At 41.0% G+C, this 17823-nt stretch overlaps 1 protein-coding gene across 1 annotated transcript in view; it reads right to left on the bottom strand.

Annotated features, from left to right (window-relative positions):
- elp4 (elongator acetyltransferase complex subunit 4) overlaps window positions 1-17823 on the bottom strand; it is a 56289-nt gene that overhangs the window by 36384 nt on the left and 2082 nt on the right. The window contains exons 3-7 of the mRNA XM_086026893.1: window positions 12063-12184; window positions 9733-9867; window positions 6947-7083; window positions 4221-4305; window positions 1516-1704 (exon numbers count right to left, since the gene is read on the bottom strand). Of these exons, the coding sequence (XP_085883019.1) occupies window positions 1516-1704; window positions 4221-4305; window positions 6947-7083; window positions 9733-9867; window positions 12063-12184 (668 nt within the window). The remainder of the gene's footprint in view (window positions 1-1515; window positions 1705-4220; window positions 4306-6946; window positions 7084-9732; window positions 9868-12062; window positions 12185-17823) is intronic.

A 17823-nucleotide genomic window follows, 5' to 3' on the forward strand; every position in this document is an offset into this window, starting at 1 on the left:
AAGATGACGAACACATTGTTCAACACTTCTCTGAAGTTCAATTTTAATATAATTTATCTGGGTGTACCTCATGAATTGGCAAGTGAGTGTCTATGCATGGGTCAGAAAACCACTTAGTCTGACAAGCAGGTGAGGTGTATGTGGACAAATTTTAAGGGGAAAAAGTGTGTGTGTTTTCTGTAAGGATGGGTGTGGTAGCAAGCGATAGTAGAATGAAGTACCACCAGGACAAGCCTAATTAATGTTTCAGATGGACTGAGGCACCGGGCTGCTCGGAGAAGGCTTTCACTGAGTGGCTCAGCTTTCCAAACTGCTCAATAATGAATAGTGGGGGCATCGCGGTGTCGGCCAGTTAGCCCGCTGCTAGCACTCGAGACTCTTAACGTGCAGACTTAGCTGACTAAGCTAATTATAAAATCAAAGACGGTTTCATTTACCAAAATAGGAGAAACTCAAGTTGACAAACATCTACTCTAGCTGAGCTACACTTTAGTGATTACAGGAAAATTCACAAGTTGCCACTGTGGCCTGGTCAGCCAACACCTGATTGAAACCTAAATTTCCCTCCTCCTCTTCGCTCCAGGGTGGATGAGGAGGACGACATAGATTATGGGGGTTTGGGGGCCAGGCCGGATGGGGGACTGGTGGACCGCTCCCACCACAGCTGACATCTGCTAGTTAGCCAGTATACCTTTTTTGACGAAGCCAAAGCCGTAGAGCACTGAGTACATAGGCGTGGAGCCAGAGCATGTTGTGACAACACAGCTGTTCTCAAACTTAAGTGTCTCCGCTGATCTTTTTTTTTTTTTTTTTTTTGCAAGTTTGACAAGGAAAATTGACATTGATATGGTTGCTATAGAGGAGAACGGTGCAAGAGTTCAAGAATGGGCTTCAAGATACAAGATGTTAATGGCAGAAAGTCTCAATTGGCTCCTCTGGTGACTGTGCCTCTTTGGTCTACTGTCCGGGGGAGGTCTGTGCTTTGCCATATGCCTCAGCAGATGACTCCACCTTCACACTGAGAGGCCAGACTGGACACAGACTCATGTAAGCACACTCCCACAACCCCCTTCTAAAACACACATGTACACCCTGAGACACAACTACCCGCGGGGATACTTATAAGACAATAAAACACATGCACACACTTTCGATTCTAAACGCTTGATGTAATTAAAAGCAAGCAAGCAAACGTGAATTTAGAGGGCTCTGCATGGAGTGTTCCCCGGAAAACGGCCTGTTGAAGAATGATGTGAAAGGAAGAGGCCTTTTGCAGGCCTGAGTTGAGCCACACGAACACTGAACCACCGAGTCAAGGGGACGCCCCAGTACACAACATTTCAAAATGTGTGCCTTGACTGCAACCCACCCGCACACAAGCTAACAGTCCATATGATGGATATACATCAGGTGAAATTTATCATTCATGAGGAAAAAAAAAAAAATGTAAGTAAAGATGTCGTCTGATATTATCACTTGTACTGTACATAGTGGCCCCTTTTTCTGATGCCTTACCTGAATAAGATGTGAAGGCACAGTAACTACTGCAACTGACAGTGACGACCTCAACAAAGCTCGCAGCCCATAAAGGAAGGTAGTGAGGGCGTGGCTGTGTTTCGGGTTGTCCTGGCAACACAGGTCATCACCCCACAGGGGTGAGCCCAGTGAGTGAAGCCCGATACGCAGGATATTCCGTGACTTTGTCTAAAACAGGCAAAACAAAAAAAACGGAAACAACATAAATATTATTAAAACACACAAGAACATACTACACGCTGTTCCAAAAGTATTTGAACAATGACCTTTATTTCTGCTGTAGTCTGGACGTATTTGGGTTGAATATGAAAATGATGAATGAGTATGAGGCATGAGGTCAATATTTCAGCTTTTACTTTCAGGTATTTACATTTATGTAAGCAACTACTAGAACAGCAAACTTGAAAAATAAATTAAAAAAAAAGTGATTAAGAACCTCATCGAACATTTGCCGTTTTCTTTTCATAGGCTATAGCCCATGTTGTTTGTTTTACTCCTTATTTCCCTCTTTGGCCGGTCAAATGCAAGCTTTTTAGGGTTTACGTCTGGAGATTAATTTTGAGGCTTAATGCAGTTATAGAAAGCAAACAATTGTAATGGAAAATCACAAAGACTCATATTCAGGTTTGTCTATTTAAAGTGTCTGTTACAAAATTTTTGCTTGCAAAAAATGATGTGTTCTCTTACAAATAATGATTTTTCAAAGCGTTGTGCCAGATTCAGATGTAAATATCTGGAAATGATTGTCATCTTTTGATTAAATGTTGTCAGTCTACAGCAAAAATAAGAGAAATGACTATTCCAATATTTCTGCAAAGGAGTGAAGATTCTTTGCTCCAAATAAATCAAACCTGACATGGAGTGAAGAGCTCCGCCAAGGATGAATATTCAAAACTTTGTAGATGCTTAACAACTACATATGCTTGAATTGTAATTGTTAGCATTTTAAAAAATCTCCAGAATCCGAACCAATTCCAAAAAATACATTCTTTGTTGGCCCATGGTGCATCATTCCACAATAGATTTTTTTTTGTATAATCCTACTCAAGAACAATAAAGAAATGATGATGAAAGCCTCATCAAGTCAGCAGACTATCACAATAACAATACTGATTCAATTCCAAGTTCACACAGTATATATGAAGAGTAACAGATTGTCGTTTTTAATTATAGGTGCTGCGTTTTGGGTTGGATTCCCAAACTCCATATGAGTCTGGACAGTCGGCTCAGCAGTACAGACGATCGCAATACAGTGCCCAAACGTGAGTGGACACAACTGCCCAATCACAGAGGCCATCTGACACATGCACAATGGACCTGTCAGACAGGCTTCCAATATGGCCGCCACCCAGAAACCCCAGCACATTCTTGGCACCAAAGTCAGGCTCGACAGCCAAGGGGGCCTTGGTAAGGCTGCAGTGACTTCCCTTGAAACACCCCACCCCAAAACAAGGGATCAACGGTATCCCACTCCTCTGAAGACGGAGAAAAAGAGCAGTGGAATATATATCACTGAAAGTGAGAGAATGGAGGAGCCTGTCCAAAACTGTGAGAGGGTTTTAACCTTTAGTACAATTGCCTTTTATTTGGGGTTTCTTCGAGTTGTCTACTGATTATTGAGGTGAGAGCCACGAGTGATTTACGAAGCTCGGCTTAAATCTGCTCGTTTTTTCTTTTACGCTTCTCCTTACCCGTTTCAGCCCTCCTCCTCTATTATCTAGATCCTCCCAAAATTGCTTCCATCCCTCTCGCCATCACTTCCTCTCCTTAAAGTGTGACCTCAGATTCGTTAGGAGAACTATCACAGGAATCTAAGAAAAATAAACCTTATTGTTTGAATTTTTGCACAGTTGGCTCACAGTTTCCTTGCAGAGGGGCACTGGAAAATTACAACAACAATAAATACTTCCTATGTCTTACCATGAGCTTTATTTGTGTATGTGGGTACTTGTCATCATCAGATATGCCCTCTCTTTGTTACCATGCAAACTCAGGGCATCAAATGAGACTCTAATTTGATGACTTAAGCGCAACAGGGGGGATCTTTGGTAACATGAACGTTGCTATGGCAACATCAGAAAGAGAGCCCAATCTTAACTCCTATAGTTTAGCCTATAGAAACATTGGGGGAACCGTGCCAGTAAAGTCCAGCCAAGGACAGGAGGCAACTGATCATAGAAACGAAAAACAGCCTAGGACTGTAAAATTACACCATCCAGACTCACAGTCCTATTACTTCCCCCATTACATTTTTCTCAAAAGACTGCTGAAATTATGTTAAAAGAATTTACTAGCATGACCGTTGGGCAGTGACATGGGTGGAGACGGCTCCTCTTGGTCAAAAGCAGAAATAAACAAGTACGAATTCAGCAATTCAAATATATTTTTACGAGCAGGACTGGAAAGACTTTACCTTTACCAACTAAATGATTTAATGAATGCAGGCAAAATGCACACTTACAGCCCATGTCACCAACATTTACTGCATTGCTACATTCCAAATTGTTAGAAAAAAAGATAACGCCAGAAATATAATCACATGTTTTACCCGTGCAATATATCGGAATACGATGATTTTTTTTTTTTTTAATCTGATGCATTAAGTGGATTTCCAATCATCAAACACACCGAACATCAGTGTTTAGCATTAAAACGGAAAGTGGCCTTTCTTAGCTGCCTCTTACCATGGGTGCTGCCACATTGAAGCCCTCCCTGCTTATGACCTCTTCAATGGATTTCAGCAATGCAGCATAGGAACCAAGCATGGGACTGGAAAGACAGAGTGGAAAGTGGACATAGAGAGAAAAATACAGAAGAGACAGCAAAAAGCACGAAATCTGAAAGGGAAGCTGTTATTAATTGACACAATCCTGATAAAACTAGGCCAAGCCTATCAGCGTGGTGGATTAATCCGCTATGATTGCAGCATGATCCTCCTGACTGTGCTTTTCTGGAGCCACTATCAAGAGATCCAATTAATTTATTTGCTTGATTAAATTACAACAGGACTGGTTCTCTGTCAGCTCCCCCGAGGTTTTGATCGTGCCTAGACACACAGACAAGACGGACGTATGAGACGTGCTTATGCTGACATCTAATACTAAGATTGGACAGCATTTTAGTGTTTAATCAAGGGTAACATCTGCACCACTGACAAAGCACACACCACTGCGGGACCAAGGAGTCAGCTCACTATGAGCCTATTGGGAGGCCAATAGGAATGTTAACCCCATCTTTTTACACAGGACCCTTCACTTAAGAACGCCCTGCCATTTTAATGACCGGTCTGCACTGAGTCACAGTGGGCTGCAGTGTCACTTATCAATTTGACCCGCAGGCTGCGAAGAGCTGATACACATAAATCGCTCACGCATCAATAGTTCCGCATTAGGAAAAGTAATACACACTTGTGTCGATTACACTTGTGTCAAGTATATCCATGTACTCCATTTCATTTATTCAGTGCAACAATGGTGCCTCCTGACCCCGCTGGGACTAATGATAGAGCTGGTTTTGGAAAAAAGAGGGACACCTACCCTCACAGGCCTCTCTGCCCATGCCCCTGCTCTGAGGAAGGGGCTTGGGGGGGAAGGCTTGACAAGCGCTTGAGTGAAAGGTTGTCTCTACTTGGCAGCCATTGTGTAGGACGTCATTGTATGTCAGCTGCCCCTACTGAGCACCCCTCATTCAGGTAGCAATAAAGTCTAGGTGCTTAGCTACAGGGGCTAGTGCGTCGGCTAATTAGGATCATACATGGGGAAGCTTCTTTATCTCGATGTTCCTCTTTCTTTGAGGGGAAAGAAGGGGGAGACGAGGGGGGATGCTTAGTCTTAAACAACAGGATCTGTATCACCTAGAGAGCAATTTGCGCCAATTATGCCTTCAAGTGAAACGGAGCAATTTAACAGCTAGGGTAGCGACATGGGGCTGTGGACACGTGCAACGGGGAGAGGCCTGCTTAGAGTTAGTCTGGCACACGTGTGTGCGTGTAATATGTGTGTCTATGTATCCGCAGCAGCGATGGGGGCGGGGCTCTGGGCACAATGGTGCTGTGCAGGTGTAGTTTCCTGCTGTTTAAATGTCTTGATGATCAAACCCACAGAGATGCCCCAAAGACAACCGCTTCCAAATGTAATAATGAGAAGACATTATTTCTTTCTAGTCTTACAGGTAATATTTATAATAACCTCACTTTGTCTATCAACAACATTGCATGTATTTGCACTGGCTCTGCGTTTAACAGTGTTTGCTGAAATAAAGAGAGACTCTATAAAGCCTCCTCCTCATCCTCTGTGCTCCAGATTGCTGTATTTACCCAGTGAGTGAGTGTGCCTCTTCGTGTGCCCTTGTGTGCTCAGCAGCACTCTCTCAGTAAAGAGTCTACATGACCTCTGAACCCTAAGTACACTCAACACGGGCGAAATCAAACAGTCACTGAGCAAACACGACCCTTATTTGAATAGGCATACACAACTTTTCCGAGAGGCTGAACCTTTTAGGCCAATGGCAAAGCTACTTAGGCCAGATTTTTATTTATTTGTATCAGCTGCTAAAACGACAATAATCCTCAGTGAATTAGTATGCAGACTTATGATGCTTTGTTTTGTAATCAAAAGTCCCAATCAACGTGCTTCAATTTGTGTGTGTTTTTTTTTATTATTATGATCGTTACAGTCCCACAACCCCGCTCTTTACAGTATTTGTTTTGTACACCATACGGTGAGCCACATCAGACACATATTGTGGGCATGCAAGGAGAGACATGGGCTTGTTGCCATGCTCAAGGGCGCCTCGGCAGTAGTCAAGTAGCAGACTAGCATCTGTCCAAAAACTTGTTGCCATTTGCATTTGCTGTCTGCAATGGGACTTGAACCATGACCATAGTCATTGTCTGCAACTCAGCTGTACATCGCTGTCTTTTAATTAAAAAAAAAAAAAAATACAGTATATATATATATATATATATATAATATTTTATGCATAAAATGTTTTGTGTGTTTTCAAATACGTTTACAATGTGTTTAAAAAGTTGTTCAAATGTTTGGGAGGGCTAAAACTACAAAACCTTTCTTTATATATGGACTCTCAGATTTTCACCTATTGTTGGGTCTGGAATGTATCCCAAACTATAAAAGGGGCTTCACTGAGCCCAAATTCAACTCTTCTAAACCAAACGTGTTTTTTTTCTTCTTGGCTGCCTGGTTAAAGGCTTTATTCTTTTGGTCTGCTGACATACCTGGTTTGCTTATATTGTGCAAACAATGCCATGCTTGCTCACGAGTACTTTATAGTAATGTCTTTGTTGTATAAATACATTTTTTCGACAATGCTGCACATATTTTGCACGTGCTTTCAGGATGGTGTCTCATTGGTTTGCTAGTGTTCTGCGGATGATGTCGTGTTATTGTACCTATGTGTGGCTGATGACTGGCTGGGATGTTCTGGAAGGTAGAAGTGGTGGCACTTGGCTGCTTGCCGGATTTCTGGCTCCATTGTTTTGGAAACGTCATAGTAGTGGCCGAACCGAGACGAGGATGCAAGACCACTCTGGGGGGGAGTCACACGCATGTTGAGACAAAAGAACTCTATAAGACGGTTAAGCATTTTAAAAAGTGAGTAAAAAATGTAATAATACATGGTCATAGATGACCACTGTGTCCATATTCATACTTTTCCCATGCATTCAAGAACAAAAAAGTGAGAAAGCAAATAGCGGGTTGTTACTGATTATGTGGGGAAACGTGGTAAAGCACAATTTCATTGATGATTGAAAAATCTTTTTCAAAAAATATAAATGTGTCCGAAATGAAGATCGAGATACCATTTTGGCCAAAATTGTACTGTTGAAAACACACAATATGGGAAGATGCTCAAAAACAATGTGTGACTTGTTTTTTTGCAGATAAAAAGTGTCGATCATAGTTTACGCATCAGACATCGCAGACAAAAGACACAAATCCGCTGTATCATTGTAATGCACAGAGATAGGCATTCCGTCCCACGAACGGAACGGACAGATGGACGCCAATTTTGTGGACGGACGGACGATGAGAACTCTTTTAAAATGGGCCGAATAAGCAAAGATGAAAGTGGGTTTTTCCGGCTCTTTGTTTTTTCCCTTACCAGGTCAAGTACTGACTGTACCATCAAAAAGCAAGACCACTGTTCTCTTCTGCGATAGCACGAAGCCACCTTCGTGTACCTTTCCTGCAGTAGCTTTGCACAGGCATAGTCTGCCATCTAGTGGTTCAACACATGTAATACCATGGATGCATTTCACTGACTGACTGCAACATGCTCAGCCTGTCTTGTGTGTGTAATCCGGGATAACGTATGTATTGGGCATGGCGTATTTTGTTTTGTTAATTAACCTTATCCCTTTGCATGCGTAGTATGTCCTTGTGTGGAACATCTTTAGACCGTAAAAACCTCTGCCACCTCTGACGTTCACGTAAACGACCTGGAAGTGGAAGTCTTTCGTTTCCTCCTAAAATAACCTTGCATTATTTTGCAATAATTATCTAATTGCAAAATAAATAAATAAAAACTGAAAACCTATTGCGTTATAACCCAAACATTTGGCAATAAACGCAAAATATATAAAGCAACATATAAAGCAATCTTAACTATTCTTGGGATGTCTCCTGGCGGGCTACGGTGTACGAGTCCATGGAAACTTTTTTTGGGAAGGGGGCAGGGGCCTGACGGAATGTGATGACGGACGGTGTCGCGATACGATTATTTTTATGAATAAGGATGGAGGGATGAGGACAGAAGGGTACTCGGGTAGTGGACGGAGTAAAGTGCCCATCTCTGGTCGTGCACTATACACAAATTCCAAATCCAAACTGTCAACCACAACTGCCTGCTTTCAACTGTTCTGCAACAACAGATTTTTAACTGTTATGAAATGAGAAAAAGGACTAACAGAGAAAATTGTCATATTTGTTGATTTAATATGTTAAATGAAGGTGCTCCACAACACCATGGCAATGCAATTGCATTGTTTATGGGTCATTCCTCAACATTCCTGCAACAGAGAAGTTAAACAACCACTACCAACACGCTCTTAATCATTTCTTCACATAAATGTCCACTTCTGGCTGTGAAAGAAAACATGTCAGGGATGCATGGGAAGGCGGATGTTTTCCTGCAGCTCAAAGAGAGAGTTTGAGCTCCTCTCTCTCAGTGAAACCAGGGATTCCATTGTTAGAGGCACCCTTAATCTACTTCTAATCTGGATTAGGGCCCCCGGTGTGTCCTTCTCCTAGCGGGACGAGGAGGTCAGCGGGGCAGGGGGGGCTCAGGGGCTCATCTTCTTTTTGTGAACTGGGCAACCCGCTTAGCGTTCCTTCCCCGCCCTGACAGCCTCACCTTTGATCTGATGTCTTCATCGAGAGAGAGACACAGTAGGCAATGCCGGGAGAGGTGTGTGTAAGGGGAAAGTAAGCGTTGACTCTGGGGGTGAATTTGGGATGCAAATCCTCTGGTGGGGCTTACCAGTGGTTTGTAAAGACAATTTTACAGGGAAAGGGGGAGAGGTGACGAAAGGACACAGATATAAAGAAGTTTCCAGGGAGAGAGAAAGAGGGAGAGGATCCCCAGGGACACACTGTGTGCTGTTAATCCACATAGCGATATGGATTATAGACCAAAAGGGGGGAGAGAGCAGAGAAGTATAAGAGAGAGGGGGGTCACCTCTACTCAAAGCGGAAGAAAGAGTGTAGGCCTGCCGACCATAGCAGGGGGAAAGGCAGGGATTTGGGAGAAGAGAGAGGCGCAGGTCTGGGTCGTAGGGTTGAGCGAGCAGACATGTCAATGCACAGGCTGCAAAGTACCCTTGTTTCCCAGGCTAAGCAGGGGTGCAGGCGTGTGTATATGAAGGCTGGGGACCAGTGAAAAGCCTACCTATTGCCAGCTAAGTGTGAGTAATCTGCTCCAGCTCTGAAAAGAGAGGCTGAGGCCTCATTCACTCCACAAAGAAGTTCAGAATGCTGATGGATTTAGTGGTGGAGACAATTGCAAAAAAAAAAAACACAAAAAAAAAAAACCCCACTATGTCCAGAAAGAGTCTGCTGTTCTTTTCTATCCAAATTACATAGTAACATGATATACAATGTTAATCGTGCAACGAGTAAAAAACAACCCCAGAAAAACATTCATAAAACTCAAAAAAAAAATATTACAGCTGGTTACCTGTACTTTTGGGAGATTCTGATAACGCCAGGCAATTTTCATGGCATCTAAACTACCCTGAGGGTCAGAAGACAGTCTAGGCTGGTCCGCTGGTTTGTGCATGACAACATCCTCTAAAATGGGATCAGGGAGCTCCTGCACACAACGATGAAGAGTACATGGTGAAGTTAATGTTGAAATTTAGATTTATTTTTTGCACAATCACATATTTCACTATATCCATTCAGGATATGTTTAATTTAAAATTTTTAATACAGTGTAATTACCATTCTGTGCTTATATCCAAATGAAAGAAGGGTTATGTCTTTTATGTTTGTTTACAATCTCACCTCTGCAGTTATGATACATCCATCTCCTTTTTATAATGACTTGGTAATTTAAATATATTAATACAAAAATCCCAATGTTTTAAAATCGCAAAAAATATATACATTATTTTATTTGAAAAATGTACATGCAGGGTCAGAACTCAGACATTGTCCTGCCAAACTCATGATCGCCACACACTGAGCGATGCGGTGGAACTCCACGCAACATTTGCGAATTACAGTACATGCAGTACAGATATTGTGTTTTACAACAATACGTAACCATGTTTATAATCTCATATGTACCTGTGAATAAAATAGTGAAGTTTGTGGTAAAAATATATGCAAGCACCGTACGTACCATACCGGTTACATTCAAATGAAAGAGAGATGGAGCCCCGCCTTTCAATAAATTGCAATTTTTAAGTCTTAAGATCACACGTCCTCTTTCTGTAACAACCTGCATCTTCCTTGACCGCATTTTTGGATGGATTAAAAAGTCATATGGTACAACAGATGAGAAGCCTTAAGAATGCAATACAGTCTTGCACAGTGCACTGCACATCGCAAGGACTCCTTAAAATAAATCCCCCTGTGTGCGGGAAGGAGTAGCCACCTGTCATTTTTTTTAGATGGTCGGGTCCTAGTCAGATTCTGAAGCATCGCACAGTGTGCGGCAGGCCTTGATTTCTGATATTGATTGCACATTTGACAGCAATTTGAATTTAACATTGCAAATCCCATTTAACACGCTCCAGAGGCTTATATCTCAGTCAAATCTCCCCAGAGCAGGTGGTAATTTGATAGGCTTATGTAGAATCCTATTACAATTTGTTTCTTTGGTTTCATAAAAGATGTATCTGAATGAAAGTTGGGTCTTTTGATATACTAACAGCCTATATTCAAGTCATTAAATTTGTCAGGTCACACCCTCTCAATGTTCTTGTTATTCTTTTGACTTTTTAAAAAATATTCTTTATGGGTGTGAAATCTGGTACACATTTAGACAACTCAATGCAAGAAACTGCACTGATGTTACAGTTCACTGGCATTACCTTAATTTAAGAAATACAATTTCTGTAAAATTGCAACTTTTAACAGTTAGAGAACAATAATGCAGAGAAACATGAAATGCTCGTACCTTGATTTCTAAACAAATGTGAGTGTACACAAAAGAAACAAATATTGTTGTAGTAACAGACAATTATCAATTATAGTACATAATAATTAGCATTAAAATGTGATCCTAAATCAAACATGTGGGTTAACAGAAAAAAATCATAAGGAAGGAGTCGGAAAATGTGCTTGGTTAGCTAATACAATGTGAGTAGCAAGCAAATAATATATTGAGCGCGTGAATCAGGATAGTGTCCAACTTTATCACAAATTCTTCATATAATTTTTTATATCTGTGTAAAGATAATGCATGAATTTCTACCTTAGCATTGAGGACTGGCTAAGCAGTGAAAACACTAAATAATGTGATATATCCCCATTGAAAGTGCTCCTGTCTAAATAAACCTTTGATATGTAAAGAGAGGGTGAAGCTGTGACCCCTCCCACTATCAATCAGAGCGAGAGAGGCCCACCTCCCGTATTTTGTGTGGCAGTTAGCTTCTGGCACTGCAAGCCTCTTCATACAGCAATGCATCGGGAAACAGTTAAACAATGCCACAGCCGTGCCACCCGCGACCTTTGAGATACCCCCGCTGACCTGGACACATCTTGAGGACTGTGTTCCTCCTTTATTGTTTAAACTGTACACTGACATCTGATGGATTGCCTTTAAAACTGTGTGATTCAATACTATATAAATAAAGTTGTATTGTATTGTATTGTATTACATGTTAGCTCTTATTAATTTCGGGTAAACAGAGCAGTATTGTAAAAGCATTCTACATTGAAAGCAATACTGTATTATGCAGTGTAAACATATATGAGGCCATTTCAACCTTACATTTTATTTTGTTTACAAGAACTTTCCAGCCAAAACAGAAAGCGACACGCACTCCTCACATTTACCTGGAAGATGTCATTCGGGTGATCTTGAGCCGCCGCTAGGAAGAGCTCATGTTGACACACCACTCCTTCTGCCAGGAAGTATTTTAGGATCATACGAGAATAGCTATCATAACGGTCCTCCTCTGGTGAAAAGAAACAAGGGTTGGCAACATTTCAGAAGTGTGCTTGTTTAGTTTATTTCCAATGTGGGAAAAAACAAAAAACAAAATATCATATCGCATTATAGTGACACACAAAAAGTTAAAATATCTGGTACACTCAGGTACGTACCAGAAGAAAAATACTGAAAGAGAAAAATGAAGCTAATGACTACAGACCCCAAGGAAACGATTCCCAAATCTCACCTTCATGTCATATAACTTAAGCAAGGAGTCGATCATATACAGGATCTTGTCTATCTATTCTGACCATTCCTTCATATCACATCATTGAGTTCAGCTCTTCATGTCCACATCACAGTGTCTGACTATAATTGGTGTAAGGATTTGGCTAACTTAGAAACAAAGATGACACTCGATGTGGCACGGTGGCACACTGTAGGTGTTACTGCGTGATATGACAATCACTGTGTGCAGCTTTATTTTCAACTCTCGTCAAGGTTTTGACAAGGACTCAGCCGTACTCACCTCACAATATTCACTATTCACCTGACCCTTTTCGTAGGTATACGCTAGCTGGCAGGTAGGTGAAAAGTAAGCAGAAGGCAGAAAAAGCGTGGTCCTTGATAACGATCCCTGACATCTGACTCACATGAATCTCATTTGAAGGAATCTGTGTCGCAGGGGTTGCACCCTTTAGATGACCTCGCTTACGTGGTCTGTGGAGGCCACAACTTGAGAGCACTGAAAGCTGCAATGGACCCTTGTTAAATAGAAGAGTGAATATCACTATTAGGAGCTTCTCAGACTTCTACATTTCACCCCCCCAAAATTTTTAGATGCTCCGTTGAACTTCCCATTCTTTGTATGTTATGCTGTCAGAAATGCTTATTAGTCAAGCTCCAACTCCAGGTGCAACAATGAATGCACAACAAATTGATTATCAAATTAATCCATTAATTGAAAATTGATTACCGGTAATTATTTAGCACGGCTGGCACAATACACTTTGGTCCCAATTCGATACAGATCCCGATACTTGGGTTGGGATACGATACGTATTGCGATACTGATATAATCTAAAAATATATATTAAAAAAACTGAGTAGCTGAATCTTAATTAATTTATGTTTGTGGATTTTCTGCACTGTCAATTTGAAATAACGTCCTGTTTCTGAATATAGGGATGACTTTTTTACCACATTCATAGATTAATGGATGAATGAATAGACAATGAACATTCAATGTAAAATGTATATACTAATAAAACTAAGCAGTTTAAAAAGAAAACAACAACTAACAAACCTGCTCTAAAAACAAATGAAAACTAACTGCAGTTAAACAACAAAAGTCAAAACAAAATCAAAAAAACTAACTATAATGAAAAAAACTAAATAAAACTATTTGAACCCTGCGCAGGATGATCTAGCCTTGGAAATGTCCTTGCTTTGTCACGTTTTCATTTTCAGGCTTCAAATAGAATTTCCAAAGAGTGCAGGCCATCAATTCGGATACACCAATTGAGTATCGCTACCATAGGTATTGAAAGTCATAAAATAACTTAAGACTGCGATGTCATTTGGAGTCAGAGCATTGAGTGACAGAGCTCTACCAAATGAGTCCCAAAGGTACACTTGCTTATTAAACACAAAATGGCCACCAGGCCATACCAAACCTAAAACCGTAAAAAAAAAAAAAAAAAAAAAAAAAAGCATCATCACTGTGACACCCCCCAAGCAGCTCACATAACTCTGCCCAGCATGCCACAGCTGCTTCCTGTCACAATCAGCATTTTGTAAGGATTTCATAGGGTTCTCCAAACAATGACAACTAGTGGGCAGGGGGGCAACGGCGGCAGTGACAGTTAAAGGTAACGGGCACACAGCCGACAGCTTAGGAATGACATCCTGACGTGTCATCCTCCAGCATCCGGGGAATTCCGCCTCCCACGCTCCCAGTTTATGTCCTCACCTACGGACTAAGGATGGCCCAGGAAATTCCATGGCTCTTCAATTTGTTGTCGGTGGGGCTCCCTGTTCTCTTATTGATGGCTTTCTAGGTCAGCAGGCCTTTGTGGCTTTCAGCAGGCCCCACAAAGACTCCCAGATGGGCCCTCTCAAGATGGGGCCTATTGTGGCTGTGTTTCTATGGGAGCCTTACAAATGGAACCTCCAGGAGTCATTAGGCTGTAGAGGCGGGGGGGGGGGGGTGCTTAAGGGTGGGGCTAGTGGTTTGGGGTATTTGAGCATCAGTGGGGTGGGGGGCAAAGTCATATTTTCAAGGTAGATCAGTCACTCTGGAGAGTCATGGGATGATTTTTGACTTCCACCCTTTGCTTAGGGTGACAAAGGTTTGGTTAAGTGGAGAAGGCACTCAAGCTTATTTTCTTTCAACCAGGGGGAGAGCAAGACTGTTGAATCATATTAACTGAAACAGCACTAGGAGGAGACAAAATATCTAGGTCATTGTATTTCCTCCCTTACAAGACTTCAGTCAACATACTATTACAATACAATATAGATGTATACAGTATAGTATGAGCATGGAGTATACGTTGTTCTTGTTTTTTTTTTTTTTACCATATATTGTCCTAAATGAATCCACACGTTTGGCCAACAATACTGTGAACATAAATGTACTATATATGGGTGGTTCTCAGAAAGTATGGTCAGGAGTGAGACATGAGAGCCCAAAAATGAACTTGTTCAAAACCAGGTAAAACTGATATACGCTTTAAAGGGAAGTCAACACAAACATATTTTTTTCCAGAATATGTTCTATGCAGGCCCACTAGTTGAAATGTGGCATTCTGATCAATATTGTGTTTGTGGAATCTAAGTTAAGCAGCAAAATGCACCCACTTTTAGCCATCTCAGGGGGTGGCCATTTTGTCACTTCTGTCGACTGAAGTTGACATTGAAGTTGCTCGGGTCTCAGATCACGACCAATAACACCTGCTTTCTGAAGCTGAACCATGATTGGTCGTTATCTGAGCCCTGAGCAACTTCGATGTCATCTTCAGTCGACAGAGGTGACAAAACGGCCACCGCAATAGCTAGCTAAAAACGGGTGGATTTCTCATATTCCACCAACGCAATATTAATCAGAATTCCGTGTTTAGACTTGTGGGCCGGCATAGAACATATTCTGTAAAAAATATGTATGGGTGGACTTCCACTTTAAAGTTGTTCAGGTGGAAGTATACAGTACATTATAGTACTAGTAAATTGTCGGCGGAACCTTGTGGACACAGAAGGTAACGCGTGACGTAATTTTTTCTGTTGGCTTATTGTCACATTTTGGACAGTTTCGAACTCAATTAAACTGTATTGTGTCTTATTGAGATTCTGTCAGTTTATTGTTTTTGAAACTGACTTTTAAGCCTATAATGGGCTTTTAATTACATGGGTATGTTGGCATGTCACGAAGAGGAAGTGGCTGCGACAGCTATTTTTCACCACTCAAAATAAATTCACAAACAAACGACAGCACAAATCTCGGTAAGATTCTTTATTTTATCTTTATAGTATGTTTGCAGTATGTAAGCAGTGAAATCTGGTGACTAATTGTAAAGGGGAAAAAAATATTGACTCTTGAATTGGGTCTGTGTTTGAACATTCCGCTGGACCATATTTGCGGAGAACCACCTATATCTGCTTTATTACAAGAAGTGCTGAGGATCTTGTCAAGTTACACCTTGGTATAAGCGTTTGCTTTTGGGAGAATTTTGACATTGACACATTTAATGTAGGATTGCATTGGACTAATATGAAAATAGAGAAAAATGGGTTTAATCACAAAACATTACATCGTTTTTGTAATATCCAATCTTGCAAAAAAAAGACGTGTTTTATTATTATTATTATTATTATCATCATTATCATTATTATCATTATTATTATTATGTAATGGCATTTCACAGTTGCCATGTAAAATATTGATGCAGCCATTGTTCAACAGCCTGTCAAACGCCAATGGGCTGTAGCATAATTCAAAGGTGTCGGTCGTCATGAAGGAATATGATTGTCATGTTTTTGTTTTAAAAGAGAAAATGATGTCAATGTAAAAGTAAGTACTTTTTAAATTTTAATTTAATTTTAAAACGAGGCTTAGGGTAGGCTCCCAAATAATTGTGTGTTGACCATTGCTGCAGTGTCCTCTTGTGGAACAATCAAGATCTGGAGCTGAGCTGAACAAACAGTCACCAACACAAGACACACTTAAAGCTTTATTGTCCCAGACGATTCTACCTTCAAATATTTCTACAAATATTATCAAAGCTTGCCAAAAATGATTTCAAATATGTGTAAAGCGCATATGAATGACCATCCTGCTTGCAAACAAATTCTCAACTAATACTGATGTGGTAAAAGCACACAGAAGTGCTTTGTTCCTTGTCTTACAAAAAGCGTAAGAGATGCGAGATCCTCAGACAGCAGCCATACTGCAAAGCCCTCAACACAACCCCCCAGATGACAAATCTGGACAGACAGCTCAAGACACTCCAAAGGCAGACAAGAGCGGTCTGATAATTTTATGTCTGACTCTCACAAACAGGCCATCAGGGCTCAAGGGGCGGACCGTAGGAGACGACCGCCTGAAACAAACATAAACAAACACACACACCAAACTCGTTCTTACCCACAAAGACACTTCACAATACACTAAACAAAACAGATGCACACACGCAGCTCTTTCAGAGACAAACAGAACACACACACACACACACACCCACCCACCCACGCACGCACACCCACACACACACACACACACATTTCACCTTTACTGTGTCTCTCATTACCAGATGAAACCAACCGTGCGTTGATTCACAAAATGGAAGGGAAGAACGCATTAGTGTGTAATCATCGACTCCTGCATCGATTGGGGGGATGAATTAAAGGGCAAAGCAATATCATCAGTTTGGTATAGGTCTTGGATACACACATTTGCAGTTTCAAGTGAAAACAAAAATAAGGTAACCACAGCCTTGTCTTTGTTTAATGATATGAATGATCGTGAATGAATGATGATGAATGGTCCATAGGAAGACATCTTAGTCTCAAAAACACATGTGCTTTGTTTCTAAAAAGCACATCTGCCAGGGGAGCACATTTATTAACGGTTACGGCGGACGAGTGCACACCTGGAATTCAAGTGAAAAAGCTTTAGGTCATTCCACCTACCGGTACTTCCTGTTCCACTGAGAAAGATGACAGTTAATTCTGTTGAGGTGAAAAAGCCTGTGGTGGACCTTTACAGAAATAATGTGAATTTCTGTTGGTTGCTTCTAAATACTTGTCAAGAAGAGAGCAAGGTGACACCAGCGCCCTTCTCTCATGTGTATAATAGGGATATAACGAAAACCGATTTGAATCGGAAAATCGCTTTTGATTTAAAACATATGAGGGCATCGAATTGAACCCAATCAAATTGTTGCACTTAAATATGTACCATCCTTGAATCGTATCGCACCTCGATGTATCGAGATATGGTGCATCCGGAAAGCATTCACAGAGCTTCACTTTCTCCACGTTGTGTTGTTACAGCCTCATTCCAAAATGGAATAAATTCATTATTTTCCCTCAAAATTCTACAAAAAAACCCTCATAATGACATGAATGACAGGATTGTTTGGAAGCTCAAATCTGGGGAAGCATAAAGAA

The sequence above is a fragment of the Filicampus tigris genome, chromosome 3 (assembly GCF_054856515.1).
Source record: "Filicampus tigris isolate MCC_2025a chromosome 3, RoL_Ftig_1.0, whole genome shotgun sequence".
NCBI lineage: Eukaryota > Metazoa > Chordata > Actinopteri > Syngnathiformes > Syngnathidae > Filicampus > Filicampus tigris.